Here is a 24,531-nt window from a genome sequence, read left to right on the forward strand (position 1 = left end):
TCTTGCTTTCCTAGTAATCCCATTGTCTGGATTCTCTAAAAGCCTCCTCTTCTGGTCCATTTACCTGCAGTTTCCCCCCTTGAACTTAGCACTTAGAATCTGATGCTCTCAGGTTTCACACCACCTACTCTGTAGTATTTTATAAACAAATTCATTATTTTGTATATTATAAAACCCTTTATATTGGGTGTAGACATAAATATGTTAGTGGAAATACTGACTTCCCTGCTTACTGCCTTACTGTTGGATGAGCAGTGCCTTTCAAACTTTGACTGCTGCTCCACCGTCTTCTATGGAATTGTAGTTCGTCTTGAAGCTTTGCTTCCTTTTTTCTTCCATTTCCTTGGATTATATCATTTTCATTGGGCTTAATTTGCTGTTTGCAGGGCAACTGAATGATGGACACGAGGAAGGTGACTCCAGTAGTGATGATTTGGAGGATGATATTGGTGTTAGGGAAGAAAAATGTGAAAACCCCCTCGTTGAACATGATGTTCCAAAAGACTCTAATGCCATAGACGACAGAGTTACCAGTGAAGAATTGAATTTTGATGAGGAGGCAGTCATTACGAGGAAAGTACTAAAGAACTTGATTGCATTCTCTGCAAAAGGAACAATGCCTTCAGTGGCTGAAGATTCCATGATACGTGAATATGAGAAGGAAAATGTTGACAATGCTATTGAGCCTGGAAAAAATGCAGTGACAGTTAAATCTGAAAAGTCGCCCAAAATTGAAAAGGCAGCTTGTCAGCTGATTGAGGGACAGGATAACTTGCAGAGAACAATTTTCATTAGCAACCTCCCGTTCGATATTGATAAGGAAGATGTGAAACAACGGTTCTCTGTATTTGGGGAAGTGAAATCCTTTGTTCCAGTTCTTCATCAAATCACCAAGTATGATTGGAATCTAGAAATTTTTTTTTCAACAGTTCTTATATTTTATCCTAATCTTCTTGTTCTTGTGAGCAGACGACCTAGAGGAACTGGATTTCTTGAGTTCAGTACACCATCTGCGGCAGATGCAGCAGTTTCAGCATCAAATGATACATCTGGTCTAGGGCTTGTTCTTAAAGGTAGACAACTGACAGTTTTGAAGGCTTTGGACAAGAAATCAGCCCAACAGAAGGAACTCCAGAAGGCAAAGAAGGAGGATCATGATCACCGCAACCTTTATCTTGCGAAGGTCATTTATGTTCTTTCTGCTCATTTTTTAATGGTGATGGGTAACTCTTAGCATAATCCACTTTATGCTCCATATTTTATAGGAGGGTCTCATTCTTGAGGGCTCACCTGCTGCCGAAGGTGTTTCAGCTAGTGATATATCAAAGCGACAAATGTAAGTAACTGATAAGTACTCAATTGGCAATGCGTAATTGAAGAAACCCTTCTGTGGTGTTCATATTGCACACATACAAGGCCAATCAATTGTTTGGTTAGGTTTGGGTAGGTTCTAACAGGACCATAGTTGGCTCTTGTAGCAACATTTTCTCTTTTCAGTTATGGTTTTTCCACTTCTAGCTTTTCTTTGGTACCCAATACGGTATTGAAGCTGACCTAAATTGTATTCAGCTCAAGCTTCTGTTTTGATTGGTTATAGGTTTTCCATGCCACTCTTTCACAGTATCTGTTTGTTTAAATTCCTTTGTTTCTTCGTCAAGCCTTCCCAGTTTGAGGTATATCAGTTATCTGGTTTTGACTGGGTGAGTGATTTTCATGCACATAATATTTGAAAGCTGGAAGAATCTTCAAGAATGCCTCCCATTCCTCGTGCTTTCCAACTGGATAAAATATGTATTTGAAGCCTTTCCTATCTGTTCTTTCCAGAGCTTCTTTCATATATGTTGCTTGAATTCAGCCACAGAATGTTATGCTATCTGTCTTCTTGTAGGCAGCATATTCTTCTTGTTCGAGTCCTACAGGGTTTTCATTTAGACACTTTCTGAAGATGATTCCACCTTAAATAGGTTGGAGTGGCATGATATGATTTTGTAGTCGACCCATGAATTCAGGATAAGCTCTTAACTAGTTGAGCCCTCTACCTTTCCTGGTTTTGAGCATTCTTAGTAAAGGTATTCATGGTTATTGGCTTGTTGCTTTTAATACATCTTACGTGACTTTAGTTTCAACTAGTTCCCTCATTCTTCGGGGTGAAGACAGCTACTACATAAAAGTATAGTTTAGTGTTGTTTACACAAATTTAACTTAGTAATCTGACATCTCTCAGCAGACTAATTCTTCTTTTTTTTTCTTATTTTGTGTACCTCATAGGGTGTTACTACTTTAGCTGATCAACTAATTCTTCTTTCCCTCATTCTTCGGGTGAAGACAGCTACTACATAAAAGTATAGTTTTGTGTTGTTTATACAAATTTAACTTAGTAATCAGACATCTCTCAGCAGAGTAATTGTTCTTTTTTTCTTATTTTGTGCAAGTCATAGAGTGTTACTACTGTAGCTGATCAACTATTTAGGGGCTTTGTATGTCCATACGAATCACTATCACTTGGAAATCACAGGGTACTTTGTTGCATGCATGTTACCAAAACCTTCTGGTCTGAAGCTCTCCTTGTTGCCATGTTTCTGATGAACCGCATGCTATCAAATATTCTTAGGTCTGAATCTCCTTTAAAAACCATTACTCCCCACACCCCCATCTTCCCCGTCTCTCCCAAAGTGTTTGGTTAAGTGTGTTATGTCCATGTTTGTAAATCTAACCATACCAAACTTGATCCTGAGGCTCTTAAGTTTATCTTCCTTGGATACTCTCCTACTAAGAAGGGCTACAAGTGTTACCGCCCACCTTCTAGGAAAAAAACTTGTATCCATGGGTGTTACTTTCTTTGAGTCTTCCCTTTTCATCTCAGGTGGTCCCTTGTCAGGGGGAGAGTGAGTGTGAAGAGGTGGTGATGCAGCAACTTCCACAACCCTTCCCTATTCTACCCTCATCCTTTGATGTGTGGAAGTCTGATGTGGAAAAGATTATGCAAATGGAAGGTGTAGAGGATCCCACAGTTGTAGGGAGTTCTCAATCGGGGACTCCTGAGGAAACAAATAGAAGTGAGAAGGAGAAGGAGAAGGAGCTGATTGTATACAGAAGAAGAGTGAAGAAGACCTGCAAAAAGCCCTCCTCTGATCCCATCCTCCTCATCTAGGGAACATTTCATCCGATCCTCTAGAGTTAAATCTCCCTATTGCTGTTCAAAAGGGAAAAAGATCTTGTACTTACCATCCTATAGCCAAGTTTGTTTCCTATGATTCCATCTCTGCTGCAGACATTTCTTATTCGGTTGTCCTATTTGCTACCTCTATTCTCAAAAATGTAACCAAGCCATTACTGATCCCAAATGGAAGGATGCTATGTGTGAGGAGGAGATCAAGGCATTGAAGAAGAATGATACTTGGGAATGATCTTCTAGAAGGACATGTTCTTGTGGGATGTAGATGGGTCTTGTCTATTAAACATCATTTGGATGGCACCATTGAGAGGTGCAAAGCTAGACTGGTGGTAAATGATACAATTAAGTGTAAGGAATTGATTATCAAGAAACATTTGTCCTTATTGCGAAACTTAACTCTGTAAGAGTTTTCGTATCCTTGGCAGTGAATTAGGATTGGCTATTGTACTAATGGGATGTAAAACATGCTTTTCTTTGCAAGAGGAAGTGTATATTCAAGTCCCTTCGGATTTCATATTTCCTACAGAAGAAGAGAAGGTGTACAGGTTGAAGAAGGCACTCTATAATTTTAAACAGCTTCCAAAGGCTTGGATTGAAAAATTCAGACTAGCAGTGTTAAGAAATGGATACACTCAAAGCCAAGCTGACCATAATTTGTTCATCAAGCAAGGCAATGGTAAAATCACAACGTTAATTGTCTATGTTGATGACATTGTAGTAACTAGAAATGATCAAGAAGTGGGGAGGCTAAAAAATTACCTAGTCCAACTATTTGTGATTAAAGACCTTGGTACTTCAAAGTATTTCTTGGGAATTGATGTGTCTAGGTCAAGAAAGGGGGCTCATATTTGTCTGAGGAAGTATGTCTTGGATCTATTGAAAGAGGTAGGGATGTTGTGTTGTAAACTGGCTGCACCTCCCATTGATCCAAATTGCAAAATAGGTGATGACAATGGTCACTTGTTAATTGACGCAAGAAGGTATCAAGGATTGGTGAGAAAGCAAATCTATCTTTCCATCACTCATCATGAGATTACATATGCTGTTGGAGTGGGTGAGTCAGTACATGCATGCTCTAAGGACTGGTCAGTTGGAACTTGTATACCACATTCTTAGGTATCCGAAAGCAACTCCAGGAAAAGGATCATTGTATACTAAACATAATGACTTGAAGATTGGGGCTTACACTGATGCACACTGGGCTGGGTCTTGTAACAAACAGGAGGTCTACATCAGGTTACTGTACATTTGTAGGTGGTAACCTAGTTACTTGGAGGAGCAAGAAACAATCTATGTTGCTAGGTCTAGTGCAGAGGCAGAATGAGCAATGACACACGGAGTCTGTGAACTCGTATGGTAGAAAAAGTTGGTTTAGGAATTAGGAGTTGATACTGATGGCTCCATGAGATTATATTGTTGTAACAAGCCTACCATCAATACTGCTCATGATCCTCAGCAACATGATCACACAAAGCACATTGAAGTTGACCGACATTCATAAAGGAGAAGATCGACTTTGGGAGTATCTACACACCTTTGTGAAGACAGGAGCTCAACTAGCTGAGGTGATGACAAAAGAACTCAACTCCTCATTGTTTCATAACCTCTTGAGCAAGCTAGGCATGTACAATATCTACTCCTCAACTTGAGGGGGAGTGTTAGTGATGCAGTAGCACTTGATTGGTTGGACAGATATGACCAACTTTGGAAACCCAAACCCAGATGGAACCGGTCCAACCCAGGTTTATGATCAAACAATGTTGGAAGTAGGTTAATTATTTTATTTTGAACTCTTGTTAGTTTTAGAATTGGTTTACAAGTTAGTTTCAGTCCTAGAGTCTAATTATGAGTCTTGTTATTTTCCTTTATATATTTGCATGTACGCAACGTTGGAAAACAGAATGGAGAGAGTGAGAGACAAGATTTGAGTTTTGCTCTGAGTGAGTGTGTGGTAGTGAGCTTCCTCCTTCCCCCTGCAACTCTGAGACCCTATCTCAGACTTCTCTGTTCTTTCCTAATCGGTGTCTACACCAATTAGAATGAGGATATTTTTGGGAATATGTAATGCAGTCTTATGGGGAATACTTAAGTCTGTAAGGGTATTTTAGGCATTGAGTTTAAAACACTGTTTAAGTAAAATGGCTGATGTGGGATTGTAACTCACTGATGTCTTTTGAAAACCCTTTCTTCTCTCTCTTTCTTTCTCCTCTCTTGCTCTTTTGTGATTCACACTTAACTGAATGATGCAGACGCACTCATGGTTTAAAGTATCGGTGTGTATCGTACCGTATCGACCTATACGTCTCGGTATTAGTTGGTGTCGATACTATAATATAATACCGATACATATCTATTTAAAAAAAAAAAACAATGTACCGATACATTCTAAAAGGTCGGCCTTTTTAGAGGAAGCGGTTCCAACATTGTATCAGAGCAGGTAGGGGTCACAGTATTGAGTCCCCCTGGGAGCGGGCAGGTGTTAAATTATTTATCCACCTGTGTCCCACTTTGGATAGTCCGCCGTGTTAGAGCTCTTGTATGATATACATATTGTTTCCTCCCTTTCCTAAAAGGTCGGCCTTTTAGAGGAAGTGGTTTCTACATGGTATCAGAGCTGTTGTAACTAGTGATTGATTCTCTTCTGGTTTGCAGTTTTGAGAGTCGTTTCAAAGTTCTCCAATTTATGGAGAAAACCTAGTTCATAGAAAGAAAAGAAGAACTAGGGTTTCCTAGTTCATAGAAAGAAAAGAAGAACTAGGGTTTCCTGCTCATTAATCTTTATCGAATTTTTTTTAATTTTCCGCAGTCATTGTATGCTGGAATTGCAAGGTTGAAGAGGATCCTTGGCTGTAACGATTTTCTGCTGCTGCCCTAAGGTTCGGAGGTTTTCTGGCAGCAGTGTCTGTTCTACTGCCGAAGATTTATTTGACTTAACACGGCTTTTTTTGAAGATCTGTTCTGCCTACGGCCTTCTTTGCTGAAATTCCAGGTTACTTGAAGACCTGCTGCATCTCGATCCATCTCGATCTACCATATCTGAATCAGATCCGTTGGTTGCTGGTTTGAAGTTTGAAGACAACCTTCATCAATGGGGTCCTTTGGTTTCCGCCTCTCTGTTTCCCCTTTTCTCTTAAGTCAATGGGGTTATAGGGGTTCCTGCTGGTAGCATGATTGTCAACAAGTTCTCTTCGCTGGTTGAATCGATTTGCTGCTGATGTTGATTATTCAGTAGCAACTTGTTGGTATCGAGTTGCTACTAGGGTTTGCTGAATCGATTACCCTGTTACTGGTTTGTGAAGATGTTCCTCCTTGATTCAAAGAATTTGGTCAATGGAGTTGCAGATCTATCGTGAGATTGGGTTTCTATGATGTGCTGCCATCGTTTTTTCGGCTGGTTTTTTGGCTGGAGGTTGGAGATGGTGCTGCTAGTTCTAGGAGATCATGAACCATGAGGAGTTGCCGCTTCTGCTGGTTCCTCTTCTCCCCCATTTTCCGCTGCCGAGCTTTCCCTGGCTTCTTTGTCATAAGGTTGAAGACAACCTTCGTAAGTTGGTTTCTTAAAACCTTATATTTTGAGTTCCAATAATACCCTTCTCTTTATCTCTTATTATCTTTAATCCATTTTTTACATTCCATTCCTAGTTTACCCTTTCTACTAGGGAATTAAATTCTTTTCCAAATCTGTCCCCTTGCTTCATTATTTTCCAATAACCCCTTGAAAATTCTGGTTATTTACCAAATAGCCACTCTCCATAGCCATTATTTTACCAATTGCATCCCATTGTTTTTTGTTTACCAAAACCCCTTGCAAAATTCTGGTTATTTACAGAACTGCCATTACCTTTTAATACATTCCCCTATTTGACTACCCAATTGATCCTTGAAAATTCTGGTTTATTACCAGTTTGCCCTTGGGCTTGGTTTGTATTTAAAAATGGATTTCCACCGAATTACAGCCATGCCATCCTTTTTTTTCCAACACCGTTCCCTTTCAATAATTCTAATTCCCTTCATATCCCATACCTTTGATATTTACCCATAACACGTTTGGAAACTTTTGGTAAATTACAATTTTGTCATTCGTTCCTTTTTACTTACCCATAACACCTTTGGAAAATTCTGGAAAGTTATGTTTTTGCCATTACACCTTACATCATTTCTGTTATGTCCACGTGTACCACACGTGAGGGGGGGGGGATTATGTACAGTACACCTGCTGACATTGTAGAACGCTTACTGGAACATTGGTGCAAAACATAGAAGATCAGTGTTTTCCACCATTGCTATTGGGTATCCTTTGTTATTGGGTTGAGTTTGCCGTAAGGGGGAGATTGAAGTATTGAAGAGTATTGAATATATTTGGTTGTTGCCTATTTGAGGACTTTCAGTTGGGTTGATACAGTATTTTTTCCGCTGCCTAATTCAGTTTGTTTTCGCTGCTTGCTGCTCTCGTTATTTAACTTCAAGATTTTATGTCATTATGACAATTTGAGATTCATCACTGGATAGCTATTGAAGATCGTTGAAAGTTGCCTTTTTTGGAAGACATTCCAGTCCCGGTTTGCTAATCATGTCTGTCCAAGTTTTGAAGATCTATTTTTTCAAGTTCTTGAAGGTTTATTTGGGAGCTGCATTCATCTGTCAAGCTGGATTCTGCTGCACCTTATTTTTTTCCCATTTTGTTCAAGTTGGGCATTAGTACCTTGTATGCGCTAACTTGAGGGGGAGTGTTAGCATTATTAGGGGTTTTTTTTTCTTTAGTTCAAGTTGGATCTTCTTTCTTTACTTATTTGTATAATCCAGCTTGAGGGGGAGTGTTGGAATATGTAATCCAGAAAACCGTGAGGGTATTCTGGTCCTTTTGGGGTTAGTTTATTTTTTATGTTATTAGGTGTAAGTTGGCTATGTGGGTTTTAGTCCCACATCGCCTATTTTAGTCTCTTGTAGCTTTCCCCTCTATTATAAATAGAGGGGTTTACCTATCAATGAATACAACAAGCAATTATTCTCTCATTCTCTCATTTCTCTCTTCTCTTCTCTCTCTAAGGTTATTAGTTACAGATCCTTGGTTTTCTACAATTTAAAAAAAAAAAAAATGTATCGACTGATACATGTTAATACGATACGATACGATACGATATGGTCGATACGTACTATTTTCAAATTTTTTTTATTTTTTTAAATGTATCGGTATATATCGGTACGTATCGATCGATATATATCGATATGTACCGATACGTATCAATATGTATCGACGATGCACATGCTTTTTTTCATATTTTACACCAAACACGAACCAAAACCCCCAAAAAAATTTATGCCCCCAAACCCCCCCAAAGAGATTTATTCGCTTGCTATGGGTTGGGTCTATCGGCCCAACCCTCCGCGTCACGAACTAAATCTCAACTTTTTCTCCCTTCACGTCGTGCCACAAAATATGTCGGGTTGGGTCGGATCCACATCACACTCGAATCCTTGGAATACAAGACATACTCAACACTTGAAGGGCAAAGGTAGGGTTTGTTCAAAAAACTTGATCTTTTGCTTCAAATCTTGCATTTTAGTTCTTTTTTTTTTTGCTATGATTTAAGGAGAATAGGTTCAACTAACTATTAGATGCATGCTTTGTAAACATTTGCAAAGATTTGAACTCAAATCCATCATTTTCCACCCAAAACCGAAAATGGCTTCCTTAAGGGTCAATATTGTGCTTATGTTCGGTCAGTACACAACATCATCCTAGTTGCTCTTATTCTTGAAGACTCTTACAGACATGAGTTTGATCTACTCCGACATTCTTCATGGCAATAGAGTGACTCTGCGTGTAAGAAATCTCATCTTTTATAACAATTTAGAAGTGCCGCACTTGTCTGGTTATATATTATTCATAATTCTTAGTGTATATGCATGATATATGACATATATTGCTTGTTTATATTGTTTTTTGTATCCAAAAATGTATTTACATGTGTATTTTGATCATTTTCATGCACCGATCGGTACGTATCTCCGATACGATACGATACGTCACTTAAAATTGCCCAACTGATATGATACCTGATACCGATACTTTAAACCTTGGGCCCACTATACAAATTTGTCCTATTTTAATACCTATGGGGTACGAGCTTTTAATTCTTTGGGTTTTATTTATAATGGGTTGAATTATAAGGCCAAAAAGCCGGGGTCTAAAGGGATATGAAAATAGATATTTAATTAGTACTGGGATCCATTAGGTGGTATAGTTGGCTTCAGTTTAGTCCTTAAAGAGTCCTATTTTGGTTAGTTGTGTGGGGCTCTAGTTATCTAGAAGATTTATGATTAAACAATTCTAATTAATTAAGTATTTTAGAGTCCCTTGTTAGTTAAGTTAGTCTAGCTATCTAAGAGTTTTAGATGTAGGAGACTTTTGTTTGTTTTCTTATAAGTAGGTAACCCCCCATAATGATGGTTAATGGAATGAAGTACAGAATTTGGATTTGAATTGTGTAGCCAAGAAGGCTTCCGCTTTTCTCTCTCTTCCTTTTCTTCAGGTACTATTCACAGTCCCATAACAGCCCCTGTCTCTTCTCTCTCTTCATTCTTTCTTTTCCCAATGCAGGCTGTTAAGAATGTATATCGAGCATCTAGGGTTTGTGTATCTCGATTAGAATATTCCCTCTTCTAATCGAGATACCTCTTATGTTCCCTTTTCTATTTGAAATTAGGGATAGTCCTAGTTTGTGTATGGTTAGTTTAGTCCCAGTTTAATTTCCTATTGAAACTATGTTTCTATTTTGTGATTCTTAGTAGGATTAGGAATCCTCCCTATGTATTCTGGTTTAATATAAATAAAGACATTGTTGTTGGGGAGGGGGGGGGGGAAGATGCTGCTAGTCCCTTCCAACATCTCTAGGCAGTCCCCCTTTCCCTCCATCTTCTCTCTTCCATCACTCTCGGTTCTCTGGTTTTATTGTTCTAATCTGTTATACAGGCTACTGAAACCAGCAACTCAGCTAGATTTTCAAACCTTGTTTTATCAGGAAATAGTTTAAATCTGGACATCTGGTCCTGTGGAGCAGCTGATCTGATCTCTGCTTTTTTGACTGGAATCTAGGATTGGCTGGCTGCATCATATTGGCTGATGTCATGTCTTAGCCTTGGGATGTTACATTCTGTACTATCTATGTACTTGGAGAACTAACACAGATTGCCCTTCTCCGTGACGTATTATTGCTAGTTTCTGTACAAAAGCTTGGGTGAGATGAAATTATAATTTGAGTTTTCTACCTGTCACAGGTTGCAAAAGAAAAAGGAGGTCAAGCTTCAATCTCCTAACTTTCATGTTTCCAGAACCAGACTCATAATATACAATTTGCCCAAGTCGTTGACTGAAAAGGATCTTAAGAAGCTTTGTATAGATGCAGTTCTTTCCCGTGCTTCTAAACAAAAACCCATGGTTCAACAGGTAAGCTACTCCTGATAGTAATTGGAATAGTTGTACTATAATTTTGTTGTACATTTAAGATAACTGTTACAAGTAACTTTAACAATGGATATCCAGATCAAGTTCTTGAAGGATTCAAAGAAAGGGAAGGTTATTCAAAAGAATCATTCACGTGGGGTAGCTTTTGTTGAGTTCACTGAACATCAGCATGCACTTGTAGCTCTGAGAGTTCTTAACAACAATCCTGGTAATGTACTTCTGTAGTATAATGAACTCAATTTCCCCTAAGAATATGCTGACCATTGAAAATTAGATTGTTTAGGTTTTACTGCTTTTTGATTGCATATCATTGAGCTATTCGTCTATTCCAGTGCTGTCATACTTGTTTTTTATCTTATTGTTCTTAATGTCATGAATGGAAGAAGACGTAGGGTGAAAATATAGCGTTGATGTTGGCAGGGATAAAGAAAACCTAAACAGCCTGCATGGGCACAATTATAGAGAACTAGGGTTCAAAGTGTAGGAAGAAGAGGCAGCAAAAAATAATCAGAAATTATGAGATATCAGTAAATCAGATTTTGGCTTTTGAGGGAGAAATATGCCATATCTTAAGATACAATTCATATAGGTCTATAACTCTGTTTGCATACCGTCGGGTTTAAGAGTATCAACAGAGACCAGAATCACAGATTTCTCTGTTGGTTATTGAGATGCGATTTTGGCTGAAGCTAGATGTATTAATAACAGCACATGGTACCAGTAGGAGAGAATAGAGAAGTTCCATTACAGTTTTATTGACCAAAACTGAAAGAGTTGACTTCTGAATCTCAGGAACAGAGCTAAAGATGAAACAGTGGACAGAATTGAGTAGTTTCAGTATGAAAAGACTAGCAGGAATATCACACCAAAACAGAGTATGTATATTGAAACAAGAGCAGAAATCTGACCTGTTGTATAAACTTTTCTAACAGAAACTTGAACCAGTTGTTACCTGTGACAGACTTGAAGATGTATGGAAAAACAGAGAGATGATGGTGGCAGTATGAAAACCCTAACCTTAACTACAGTCTTAGGCTCAAAGTTCTTGCAGGTAAAGAGGACAGATTATGGTTTAGGTTTAGGTTTTTAATACAAGGACTGAGGTGGAAGAATTATAACAAACTGTTAACTCAGAAACTGGACAGAACACAGGGAAATTGAAAATTCAGGAATTAGGGCAGAACTAGTGCTTGATGGGAGAAAATTGATTACTCACAAACTATGGCTTGGATGGTGCTGAACTAGGGTCGAGGTTGGGTTCCTGGTAGGGTCTATCTGTGGTAAAAAATTGAAGGGAAAACTCAAAGGTTAACTCAGTGCGATGAGATCTGAGATTGCCTGCTGCCAAAACAGGGTGTGTCATCAAGTTGGATATGAAATGAGAGTTTATGGATAGGGTTTATGAGGGATAGATGAACAGAGAGGACAGGTAAAGTTTCAGGCTAAACAGAGCAAGTTCGAGGAAAAAATAAAGAGTTTGCAATAATGTAAGACTAAATTAGGTTAATTTAGTCCCCGATAAACCCACAATAATTCACAGCAGTCAACTGAAATAACCCCAACAGCAGGGTTTTAGTAATGACCGAAACTCAGAGGTAAGGCCTGGGTTGTAATCCAAAATCCAGCCCACTCAATAGAGCTGATAGCAAGGTTGAGTGTAGTTCCTAGGGTTTTCAGCAAACCCTCCAAACAGGTACAGAATAGGGTGACCAGATAACAATATCACAATATATCAACAGGTCACAAAATTAGAAAGTGTGGATCAGTGTGTAGAAACCAGACCAGTCAATAGAATGGATCCAAACTCAGGTTGAATGATGTTTGTATAGAGGAGAAGCTATGCCGAAAGTTTCATTCAATTCTGATGATGAGGTTTTTTTTTTTTTGGTAAACATTGTGATGGTGAGGTTGAGAGATATAGAAGTTGCACCAAAATAGAAGGTGTTAAGGCCTACAGGCCAAAATAACTAGCAACAGGGCCTCAGGTTGGGATCGAGTGTAGGTCTCCTTGACAGGGATCAGTGGTTGCTGAGTTATGATCTTCACAAGTTGCAGCAGCAAGACTGAGTCGCTGGAGCAGCAGCAGCCTCAATCGAATGGGAGAAATAGCAGCAGCAACTTTGGTTGTGTTTAGAGATGGGTAGCAGCCTTCAGTTGATCTTCACAGCAAAGGTATTGAGCAGCAGAGAACAGCCCACAAAGGAATCGATAGAGAAGAAGAGAAGAAAGAGAAGTGCAGAAAATAGAAAGTGAGGATAGGTGGATTAGGCTCTCTCATCCAAGCTCCTTCAGCCTTTCATGTCACTCACAATGGACAAGAGAATCTCCATGCATAATGCAAGCTTTCATTCATCTACTAAAAATCGTGGGGAGGCTCCTTAAAGCCTTTACATTAAATAGGAAGCAATACTTGCTTCTCAATCTCAAAATACAATGAAAAATAGAAACATGACTTGAAATAGAAACTAAGGAATTAGTAACTAGGAATCACATAAAATAGAAACTACTAACTACTAATTGAATCTTCTAAAGTCTTCACATTTCCTTGTGGGACCCACTTGGATGACTTAAGTGTTGCAGCCTAACTCTATTGCTTTTGGTCCCCACCCTTTAAGGTGTCTCCATCTGTCCATCGGTGCAACTTATTAACTTTAGAAGAATGACAAAATTGTCCCCACGATTCTGGGTTTGGGAGACCCATCAACTTCCAGCCCCATTTGGGTTGGCCCTATGGCCCAATGGGTTGATCCACTGATTGGTGAAGTGAACCAGCCCTTCTCCTATGGGTGCCTTTGACATATTTCTTGCCAAACAGTTTGGCATCTGCATCATGCAAGTTACAGGAAACTAACTCAAAAACAGTGCATCCACAGGGTAGGAAAAAACTTTGGAAAACCTAACCTAATTAATGGGAGTTTAGGGATGGTTGATCTCTTTAACTGGAAAACTAAAAGGGAACTTAAAAGCACAGCAACACTCTAAATAGAGACCCTCCTTTGGCCTAGAGAATCCACCCAGTCAGCCAAGGAGAACCCACTCCTTAAGAGCATTGTGAATCCATAACAAAGCCAGCAGAAAACAGCAATTTTATTGATCAAACTTGTTATTTACAATAGTGGGGGTTCCAATCCCTATTGTTAGTGTAGGAATCAACCCAATTGCTTGGGTTACTAGTACAAAACTTTATAAAAAGTTACCCATGGACCAGAACTAGAAACTAGTCAACAGTCAACACACCAGCAGTCACACTTCTAGGACCTTATAACAGAAATAGGAACTCCTAGAAAGTATTTGGACTGAAGTAGAAACTATTCTAGGACTTCTATAAACTCAACAAAACAGAAAAACTAAAATCTCGTATAGGACCGAGTACCCCATCATGTAGGCTCATAGAGTTGGCCCTTAATAACAGAAAACCAAAAAGGCAAAAAATACTTTGCCCATGATCCATATAATCAAAACTTTAGACTTGAATCCAAATCGATCTAATTTACATCCCTTGCCTCTTACCTCTTACATGTATTTAAACAACTTGCTAAAGAAAAAATAGAAACAATTCAGGATTTCTTCCATACACAAACTAAAGGAAGGTTCTTAATCAGACTAAACAATCTACTCAATTAAGGAAACTAACTTTTCTTCTGAAATGATCCATGTGGAAACTTTTTGGAGACCTGAACTTTCAAAAGGAAACCAAAATAAAGAAAGAAATCTCCCTCTTGCGTGAACGATTAGATAACACTTCATAGCGAAGGAAATAAAAGATCAAACTAAATAGGACAACTATTTCCAGCCGTCGGTGCGTTTGAAAGATTCCTAAGCTGACTCAAAACTAACCCTTATCTCCTCCAACTCCTTATTTGTCTCAACATAAAAATAAAGGGAAATTATCAATGCCACCCCCTGAGGTTTGCCAATATTTTAAGGCGCCCACACGAAGTATTGAAATGTCAACCATTACCCAGATTTTGACGGGGTTAACATATGAAATGCAATTTTCTAAATTACCCTTTACACTAAAACATAAAAAACCCAGCCCACAATCACTTTCTTACCGTTGGCTTCCATCCTTGCGACTTGCACACCGGAGAACCTGCAATTGTCCGGCCAGAACTGCTGTAAGTGTCTACTTGCACACACAACACACCTCTGCTACCTGAGCACACAGGAGATGAACCTTGCTCAAGTCCCTCATCAAACCATCTTCTTGCCTCCTCCTTTAAAGACCTAAGTGCCAATCTGATTGCCTCCACACACCCCTTCCCATGCCCCTTGCTACCACTCCCCTTCCCCTGCTACCACACAGGTTTGACCAAAGAGTGCGAAAATTGCAGAGGCCTACCTTGAGCTATAAATTTCTCCCATTTTCCACCACCTACAGTGAAATTGAAGCTTCCACCAGTAATCTCAGTCAAAGGAGTTATGAAGAAACCCTAGAGAAAATAAATTAATAGAACTTGTCTTCCCACCTTCAGAGATCTTTCTTCCAGGTTTGACCAAAGAGTTCGTACCAGTATTTCTCTTCCCAATGTTATATCACACAACTTGAGCAGAACAGGATGCGTTTGTCTCAGCATTATGTGATTAATACGTTAAAATTGCTTCAGAATAAATGTTTCCTTTTGATCTTGAGGAAGTTGACAGTTATTGCCCCCTTCAAGCATACCTGCCCTCCTAATGTATACAGAGGTCGTGGGGTCTTGTAGATTGCTGCCGGAGGGAGGACGATGGTCGTCTGGCTTGCCTAGATGTTCGTCAGTTGACAGTGGCTTCTTTGGTCGTCGGAATGTATGGTGTTCGTAGTGCTCACGACGTAGTAGAGGCGTTCAGAGGTGATTCTCCTCAATCAATTGAGGAAGGAGGATATTTGGTTCTTTAAATTGGATGGGTAGAATAGGTATTCCATGCACTAAGAAGGGTGGAGTTGTCTTTTAAAAAAATGAACCTGCTGACATCACTACTTAACAGCTCTTGAATAACGGTAGGGTGTGTGTGTGTAATTTGTTTTCTAAATCAGGGGAGCCGCTAATAAGTTCAATACTTCGTGTGGGTGCCTTAAAATATTGGCAAACCTCCGGGGGTGGCATTGATAATTTCCCTAAAAGAAAATGTAATCCAAACTGACAAGGAATGTGATTCCAATTGACCAGCTGCTTGGGATTTTCCTTAACTGACATAAGCACTTGGTTAAGAATGCAAGCCATGGGTTTGAATCAAAAGCTGGACCAAGCCAGACCAAAACAAAATCGCAGGGGCTTATTTTCATCTTCTGTTTGCTGGCGGAATACTGCATCAACCAATCCTGCATTAGAATCGAATGAGGAAAACGGAAGAGATTCGGATAGATGGCCAATGCTGACAATTTTGTGGGCAACAAAGGCCCTGTTCAAGGGTGTCAATTTTGGACCGGAACCAGAAACTGCCCCGTTAGGAACCGGAACCAGATCTACCAATTAGGAACTGGTTGAACCGGAACAAATTCATATCCTAACCCTATATATTATATAATTCTCAAGACTCAAGGTCATGAGAGCTAAGGTCAAACCCTTTTTTTTTTGTCTTTCAATTTTGGCTGGTACCACTTGTCTCATATACTATTTTACCAAAGATTTGGCTGTAAATTTAAAGGTCCATTTGGGAATGCTAATTTAAGAACATACCTTAAATAATCGTAACTTATGAGGGTGGTGGTGTTCCTACTTATTAATTAATACAAAAATAGTAGGCAATACAGACTATTTCTGTGATTTGAGAAAAAAAAAATGAAGCATATCTCATGTGGTTGAAATTAGTGTCTTTTTATAATATTATTAAATATATGTAACATGTGTTAGGGATTTTTTTTAAAAAATTTGGACTACTTTGAACCGTTTAGGAACCGGAGTTGGGCCACCCATTAGTTAATGGTCTTGGGTCTCAAGTTTGGAACCGATTAGCTTATTGGTCCGGTTCTGGTCCTGACCCCTTAGGGCTGGAACCGTTAAAGAACCGGACAGGTAGCCCAGAACCAGACCAATTGACACCCTGCCCCCGTTCTACAAGACTTCTTCGCGGGAGTGTTTTTGAGGTGGAATTGATTTTATTTTTTTTTTGTTTCTGTTTCTGTTATCGGGGAGCACTTCTGCAGGAGTAGAAACCTGTTTGGTAACAGGATGTAATAAGTGTTTCTGAATAAAAAGAAGTAGAAATGCATTTGAAAGACACTTTAACAGAAGTGCTTCTACAACACTCAATTTCAATATTTTTGGGTACATTGGTATCTAACTAGGATTTTTTCTTTGCATTATAAAAGCACTGTTACACCAACTATATTGTCCACATGGTAAGTTTATAATATCCCACGATTACAAAAATCTATGGTTCTCTGGGTGTCTTGAATATCTAGGGAAATGCATAACTAACTGGAAGAATTTTTTCTAGTTGGCACAGAAGGGTGATGCAACATTTCAGATTGAAAATTAAAATTAGATTTTGCTTTTTAAACATAGCTCAGAATCTTTAATTCCTACTTCCTTTCAATGCACCAACTAGTCAATGAGCCTAATTTCTTTCTTATTTTTTGCACCAGAAACTTTTGGTCCAGAGCATCGCCCCATTGTCGAGTTCGCTCTAGACAACGTCCAGACCCTGAAGTTGCGAAAATTTAAGCTACAGGCCCAACAAAGCATGGGCGGACTCCCAGAAGTGGAATGGAAAAACACTGAATCTCGGAATGAAGATGCCAATCCAAATGCTATAGACAAGAAACGAAAACGTAGAGATGTTAACAGGTCAGCCAAAACACCAGAACCTAATAAAGGAAATTTAAGGGAACACATGGGCCCTGGGGAAGTCACCAAGGAAGAACTCCCACAGACCAAGAAGCAAAAGGGAGCTGTGGAGAGAGTAACAAAGGTTGATTTTGCTTCTGAAGATCAATCTCAGACTACTTTGGAGCCAAAGAAGAACCAAAAATTGAAAAAGTTGGAGGGTAGAAAATCATTTGATTCCGGAAATGTGGCTGCTGATACTCGAGAATTAAAACCTACAGGGAACATGGAGGTGAGTCTGAGAAAGAGGAAGCTAGAGGATAGTGTTCTTTCGAAGCAACAGCCTATCAATAAGAAGAACCTCAAGAAAAGGAAGAGTAAAGATGGGAAAGACTCAGGGAAGGAGGTCGTGGATAAACTTGACATGCTGATAGAACAGTATCGATCCAAGTTTTCACAGCGCACTTCTGACAAGCGTGATGGTGAAAAGCAATGTTCTAGACAACTCAGAAGATGGTTCCAGTCATAGCTTCCCAGTAGCTCTTTAATAGATTCTGGTTATAGTTTCCATGTATTGATACTTCTGCCAAGGGGGATGGTTTTGAATCTATATATCGTACAGGATTGTATTTATAGCAAGGTTCTAGACAAGTCAGAAGATGGTTCCAGTCATAGCTTCCCTGTAGCTCTTTAGAAGGAATATGGTTGTAGTTCCCATGTATTGATGCTTTTGCAGAGGGGATGTTTTTGAGTCTATCATACAAGATTGTATTTATAGGCTTTTGCAGAGGGGATGCTTTTGAGTCTGTCAGACAAGATTGTATTTATAGTCATTCTTGTTCGTTCTGATCCAGGTCACAACTTGGAAGTGAGCTGGGAAGTCTTAGCCTTATTCTTTGGCTCTGTTCCAAATATTCAAAGGATATGCTTGAAACTTTGTTTAGAGCTTTTTCCCCTCAAATAATTACATTAGTTACAATTATAATCAAATTTGAATTATGCACCCTTTATCTTGTCAAAGTGGTGCCCTGAAGATATTGAAATTTTACTGGAGGTGAAATTTTACCTGTTTGGTTCCAGTCATAGCTTCCCAGTAGCTCTTAAATAGATTTTACTGAGCGTTTTCTTTCAACTACCTGTGTTGCATATTTTACTTGTTTGATGCAGAACAATATAATCAAGTTTACAAAACAGAGCTTGACAGTTCACAAAAACAGGCAAATGCCCAATACAGAATACATCATCAGTTGGATTGGACATTAAAAAGAATGTCAATAACTCAAATCTTGCTAGGTAGTTGCGTAACTGGCCTGCGTGTGACAATGTTCATTTGTAATTAATTCCTCGTAGAAATGGGCTGAGAAGATTGATGAGATTGGACAACTGATGTGGGTTAGGCTGAACTGAACTGAACCACACCGTTGGAACAACTGGACTGTCCGATAGGCACGGAGTTGAATCTAAATTACCTGCGTCTCTGCTTCCAAATCTGTTATACATTTTATAGGCTTCACAGATTCACCTTCGGTCGGCCGTTGAAATGGATTCCTGCCTGGTTTAGTAGGGAAAGCAAACCCAATAATTCCTCATGGGACAGTTTGGAAGGTCTCTTCCCCTCAAACCCACCTGCCTTTAGAACCCCAACGATCTTCTCTCTGAATAAACCCATCTCTGTTTCAGAAAGGCATGATGAAGAACAACCCTCTCCGTTCTCCTCCTCCTCTTCCTCGTCTTCTTCTTCTTCATTGCAATCGCCATTGCCATCATAATCGTACTTGGTGGCAACAGCGTTGTCTCTCTGCGAGATTGCAAATGTATCAATTAGTTGAGATATCTTCAGCAGTTCAAACACTTTCTTCTTCTGCTTTAACGTGGCTCCCAGCGTCTTGTTTTTCTTGCTAAAACACGTTCGAGTGAAAGCCAACCATTCATCCATATCCACCTCTGGGACTGTAGCCTTGGGGCGGATCTTGACGACAGAAGAGTCGACTTTGGGACAGGGGATGAAGTCCTTCTTGCTGACGTTCATGATGAATTCCACGTCGGCCACCAGCTTGACGTTGACGGCCAGGCGATTGAAAGCAGAGTCACCAGGCTTGGCTAACAGCCGTTGAGCGAACTCTTTCTGAAGGAGAAGCGTGGCGCTCCTGAAGGGTTGGCCTTCGAACACAAATTTGGCGATGAGAGGTGAAGATATCCCGTATGGGATATTGGCAACGATGAGATCGAATTGTGGGAAGTCAGTCTTGAGCGCATCTTTATATATAACCTGCCAGCAAGAAAAGGAAAAAAAAAAAACAAACGATTTCGTTTCTGTGAGGAATTTCATCGAACGATATATAGTCGATACTACTAACCTACTTACAGTGAGCTTGTCTTGGAACCCACACTGGGCGACTCGATTGCAGAGGATATCAATCATCCTTTTATCGATTTCGATGGCAACAACTTTGTGAGCAGCCTCAAGGAGCTTGAGGGTGAGATTGCCAGTGCCAGGGCCGATTTCAAGGATAGTATCGGAGGGCCTGATGTCGGCCTTGCGGACGATAGAGTCAAGAACTCGAGGGTTGGTGAGGATATGTTGGCCTCTGCTCTTATGCAAGTGTAGATGATGATGGTCTTCCTGTCCGTCCTTGGAATTTCTTCGTCGTTTATTCACGTAGTCGTCGTCTTCCCTCTTGCGAACATAGTGACGAATGGAAGGTGTCCCAGTTAACCGCAGATGCCTCAGGTTGAGGTTGAGCAATATGGACATACATTTGGCTCGGCGAAGCATTTGCTAATTTTGCTCCCTCGAAGAGAAAAACACTTCTCTCTTGCTTCAACTGGCCAACTGACCGTTTACTAAAAAAATTTGAATTTTTGTTGAGACTCTGGAGCAGGGTTACTGATTCGGATTGAAATCGGCCCGAATCAGTCTACATACCTTAGAATTGGCCACTCAAATCTGAAAACACTCTGATTCAGTGAGAATAACCTTAGGATCGGATTCACCCAAAAAACCTTAGGATCGGTTGGATCGGAACATCAAGAATCGGGATTGATCACGGCAGATTTGAATCAGAATCGGCCTATTCGTCTAATCTGATTCCAATTTTTGAAACAGTGCTATAGTGTCCACTCCGGACTAGTTGGGTTTTACAAATTTCGCTTCAACCTCACATCTCTCTTGAAACTTATGAACACTAGGGGAAGGGTTTCCCACTATGCCAATGTAAGAAAGTATATACACGCTACAAACCAATGAAGGTATGAAGAGTGATATCATTTATATAAGGTCCACGTGGTCAGAATAGGAGAGCGAATGTTAATATGGGCCCTACTATTTATTATGTGAGAGTGGTATATAGTATATTAGAAGGGTGGCCGTGGCACATGCTTCCTTTTCCCTAAAACTATCCATGATGCCAAGGTTGGAGGAATCTCCTATGCCACACCTCACATGAATGATAAAAGCTTACCCATTTGTCATCCCCTATTTTACAGAGCTTTGAGATCCTATTAGTGATTTTAAGAAGCTCTTCTCAATAGTTGCAAACGATATAGAAAAGTAAATAGGTCTTTCCACATGGGACGTGGGTGCTGCTGACATGTAGACTTATCACCACTTGCCATGTGGCAAACGTGGATGATCAGGGGATTTGAGATATGGGAACAGGGATGGGGTTGTCTCATTGGATCTTTATCAAGTGTCTATCCTGACCATGGGTCTCTTGCTACGCAGAGCCATATATTGTAACATGATCGATCATATACGGGCTATAAAGCCCATTTAATGCTCTTTTACACCAATTCAAGCCCAACACGATGGACTCTATACCTGGGGCCCCAATTCAAGCCTATATCCATTAGCAACCTGGTAGCCTACATTGGGTAAGCATTTCAAATGGGCTATATATGCTGAGCAATATGTTTTTTTTTTTTTTTTTTTTTTTTTTTGATGAAAGTGTAATCACACAAGCCTGCTGAGCAAATTGTTGTTTGCCTGTAATACCGAAAAGGTTGTGAGGTTTCAAGCTTTTAGGTGAGAAACTAACATAGTATCAGAACAGAGTGTGTCTTTCCAAATGCCTACCACTACATCCCTTGTGTGTCACTCCACGTGTACGATATCATCTCATTCAATCTATGCGTGAGAGGGTATTGAGAATAATCCCATATCGGTCAAATTTGGGACCGACCTTGGGTGTCTTCTTATACTAGTTAGACCTCTCCACAAAAGTTCAAGCTTTTAGGTTAGAATCTAACAGAGATAAACACGTTTTTGCTAACAGTGGGTAGGATTAGATCCCAAGAACTCGCAATAACAACCAAAATCCTATTTCAAATCTATATGAATACGCCGACAGCTACTAGTACACCTGGAATGGGCTAGTGCAGTAGGGACTTAGCCCCTAAAGTCTCGGTTTCAAGCCTCAGTTCCACACGCTAGTAACCCCACTTGTTCCCTCCCCTCGATCCACCTTTGGAACATTCAAAAAGGGGAGGGGGAGGGGGAGGGGGAGGGGGAACTTTATATGAAGACTTCTTTTTTTGTTGTTGGCTAACAGGAATCTTGAGTTGTTAAAGAATGAATGAAATTCATCCTTTTTTCATGACAATGATAAGATTGAGTGAAATCCAGTCTGCACTATGTGCTACCCACACAGGCTACAAACTTACTGTGCCATGCCTTATACCCATATGGATTAACCGAATTTTTTGAAAAGAAAGAGAAAAAAGTGATCTGGGCCATGGGCCCATGGGCCATGAAGGATTTTTCAGTTTGTTCTAGATTGTGTCCCCACAACCGTGTATGACTGTATCAATTGTCTCATTAAAAGACAACAAAATGGAATGCAAGTTTGAAAGTAATAGTATAGGCTACCCAAAGTCTTGATGGATTTGATAATTACATTACAACATTAGTTAGTTTATGGTTTTATTATTGGGAGCTTTGGCTTTGACAACAACACATAGAATTACAGGCAAACACCATTAATGAGCCTATTAGTCTACGAGGGATGATGGGGCTGTAGGATAGGTTCCTTGCCCTCGGTCCTTGGGGGCCCATGAAACTTTTTTTGTTTGGGCTTTCTTTTCCAACATATGGGTCCCATTGGAGCCCATCTTTCACGCCTGACCAGCTGACCTGCAACTTGCAACCAACTCAACTTGTGGTAGATAAGATAAACTTTGACCAAAAGAAATGTTGACTTGTGGTAAACCACAGATTCATTGGAGAGAGGGAGAGAGAGAGAGAGAGAGAGAGAATCACTTCTTGATGCTATAATAAATAGTGACAAATATGTCCTTTACAATGAAATTTTTTTTTTTTTATCCAATACAAAGCTTTTGTCTTTTGAAACATATCAAATTGAAACTAAGGTTGTATTTGGTTTGCATTCTCGGAATAGATTTTGGGTCTAGAACACATTCTGAAATCTCTCCTTTTTTTCTCGTTTCATAATGCGTTCTACAGTTAGAATCTATTCTGAAAATGCATACCAAACCAAGGAATCGTTATTCTCTCTAACTCGTTGCCCCCTCCAATTCCTCACATGGAGGCGGAAATGACCTCCCTACCCCCTGCCCGAAAACACTGATCAAGGTGGGGTCCACTCCCCCCTATTAGAGGAATTGGAGGAATTGAAGGTGATAATTATTCCCAAACCAAGCCTTAAAACTTAGAAAGAATTTTTGTTTAGTCATTATTGTGAGAATCTTCATGGATATTGGTAGTAACCCAAGATTTTGATGATCAATTAGATGTGAAAAGCAACAGTTCTTAGTGAACCCAAGTGATGGAACAAATTCTAGAGACGCAAATCATCCACTCGCATACCACATAGACAAAAACTTAAAGATCAATCAAATAATGAAAAACAAAACATAGCACATGCTATCACTAATAGATGACCTTTGCAGTCTAGAGATTTCAATTAAAGCCACACAATTAAGAGATTAGACCAATGTTTCTATATTTGAATGAAAGACTTAAACCCTCATTATCCATGTTGCATATTATGTTGGATTGTGGACCTATATGTATTAATGTCTCATTCATTGTATTACTACATTATCTTCTCTTTTCTTTCAATTAAACAACCTAATAGATATGCTAATTAAGCACAAATTCAATTAATTGGGGGATTAAAAGCTAGAGATTCATCAGTGACTGTCAAAGACTCAAGGGTCTTCTCATAGTCCTTATCCAACTCATCACAAGGATTTGGTCTATGCATTAATACTAGTCTCATTATCATGTTTGAACATTTTGGTATACATTGTTATGGTTTGTTCATTAATTAGAGTTGTAATCTGTTTTTTATTTTCGCTGAATCGCGTTCACTATTTGGACCGAAGCCTAATCAAGCATTGTTTATATTAAGTAGAGAAGAATGAAGATTGATGACACGATTATTAACAGGATTAACAAAAGCAAACCATTTGTAATTAATTAGGATATATGAGGTAAGACAACTCTTGTACTACAAGCCTTATCTAATCTGGTCTCACTTGGTCAACTAACATATTGCTTCTAAGCTTGGTTCTTAATCAAATTAACATCTCAATATATATAAACTTGGAACTCTCTCTCTCTCTCTCTCCCCCCCAAAAGTCCAAATATATAGTACAAATCAAGACATTTAAGAATCCCAACTGGGTTCAGGGGCAGATGGACAGTTATAGCGAGGAAGACTACTAGGTCAAAAATTAGATTAGATGTCAGATTCCATGAGCCAATTAAGTAGTGATAGAAGCTCAATCTATGGGCATTGCATGGGCCCTACAATCAAAATAGTGACGTGCAAAACCATGAAATTAATGAATTAATTACCATTATCTCCCAAGTCCTAATAATGGATGAAGAAGCTATACTTAATATTGAGAAAAAGATCTTTACTTGGTGGTGTTTTCTATGCCCTCTCACAAGATACCGTGAGATGATGTTTCTGCCCCCTGGGTAGATACCCAGATATGCTCACCCATTGGCCCAAAAACTTATGTAGAGACTATGCGACCAAGTAGAGATCTCTTGCTCATACATATTTTTAATTGATGAACGAGTTTTATTCATACAATTTGAATGCATGAAAGAAATAGAAATGAAATAAATAAAAATGTGGAATGAGGGAAAGAAAATTAAACTGCACATTAAT

At 39.4% G+C, this 24,531-nt stretch overlaps 2 protein-coding genes across 3 annotated transcripts in view; one reads left to right on the forward strand and one right to left on the reverse strand.

Annotated features, from left to right (window-relative positions):
• LOC122658440 (RNA-binding protein 28) overlaps positions 1–18,025 on the forward strand; it is a 33,027-nt gene extending 15,002 nt beyond the window's left edge. For both annotated transcript variants that reach the window (XM_043853407.1, XM_043853406.1), the window contains exons 14-19: positions 387–894; positions 970–1,183; positions 1,266–1,336; positions 10,454–10,622; positions 10,719–10,848; positions 17,209–18,025. In XM_043853407.1, the coding sequence (XP_043709342.1) occupies positions 387–894; positions 970–1,183; positions 1,266–1,336; positions 10,454–10,622; positions 10,719–10,848; positions 17,209–17,918 (1,802 nt within the window). In that variant the 3' untranslated portion in view covers positions 17,919–18,025. The remainder of the gene's footprint in view (positions 1–386; positions 895–969; positions 1,184–1,265; positions 1,337–10,453; positions 10,623–10,718; positions 10,849–17,208) is intronic.
• An 845-nt stretch (positions 18,026–18,870) lies between these two features.
• Positions 18,871–20,229, reverse strand: LOC122657505 (ribosomal RNA small subunit methyltransferase, mitochondrial). The gene is made up of 2 exons (XM_043852221.1): positions 19,755–20,229; positions 18,871–19,658 (listed from the first exon to the last, which is right to left on the reverse strand). Exons 1-2 carry the CDS (start codon positions 20,163–20,165, stop codon positions 18,900–18,902), a joined length of 1,170 nt encoding a protein of 389 aa, XP_043708156.1. The 5' UTR covers positions 20,166–20,229; the 3' UTR covers positions 18,871–18,899.
• Between the last annotated feature and the right edge of the window lie 4,302 nt (positions 20,230–24,531).

The sequence above is a fragment of the Telopea speciosissima genome, chromosome 4 (genome assembly GCF_018873765.1).
Source record: "Telopea speciosissima isolate NSW1024214 ecotype Mountain lineage chromosome 4, Tspe_v1, whole genome shotgun sequence".
Classification (NCBI taxonomy): Eukaryota; Viridiplantae; Streptophyta; class Magnoliopsida; order Proteales; family Proteaceae; genus Telopea; species Telopea speciosissima.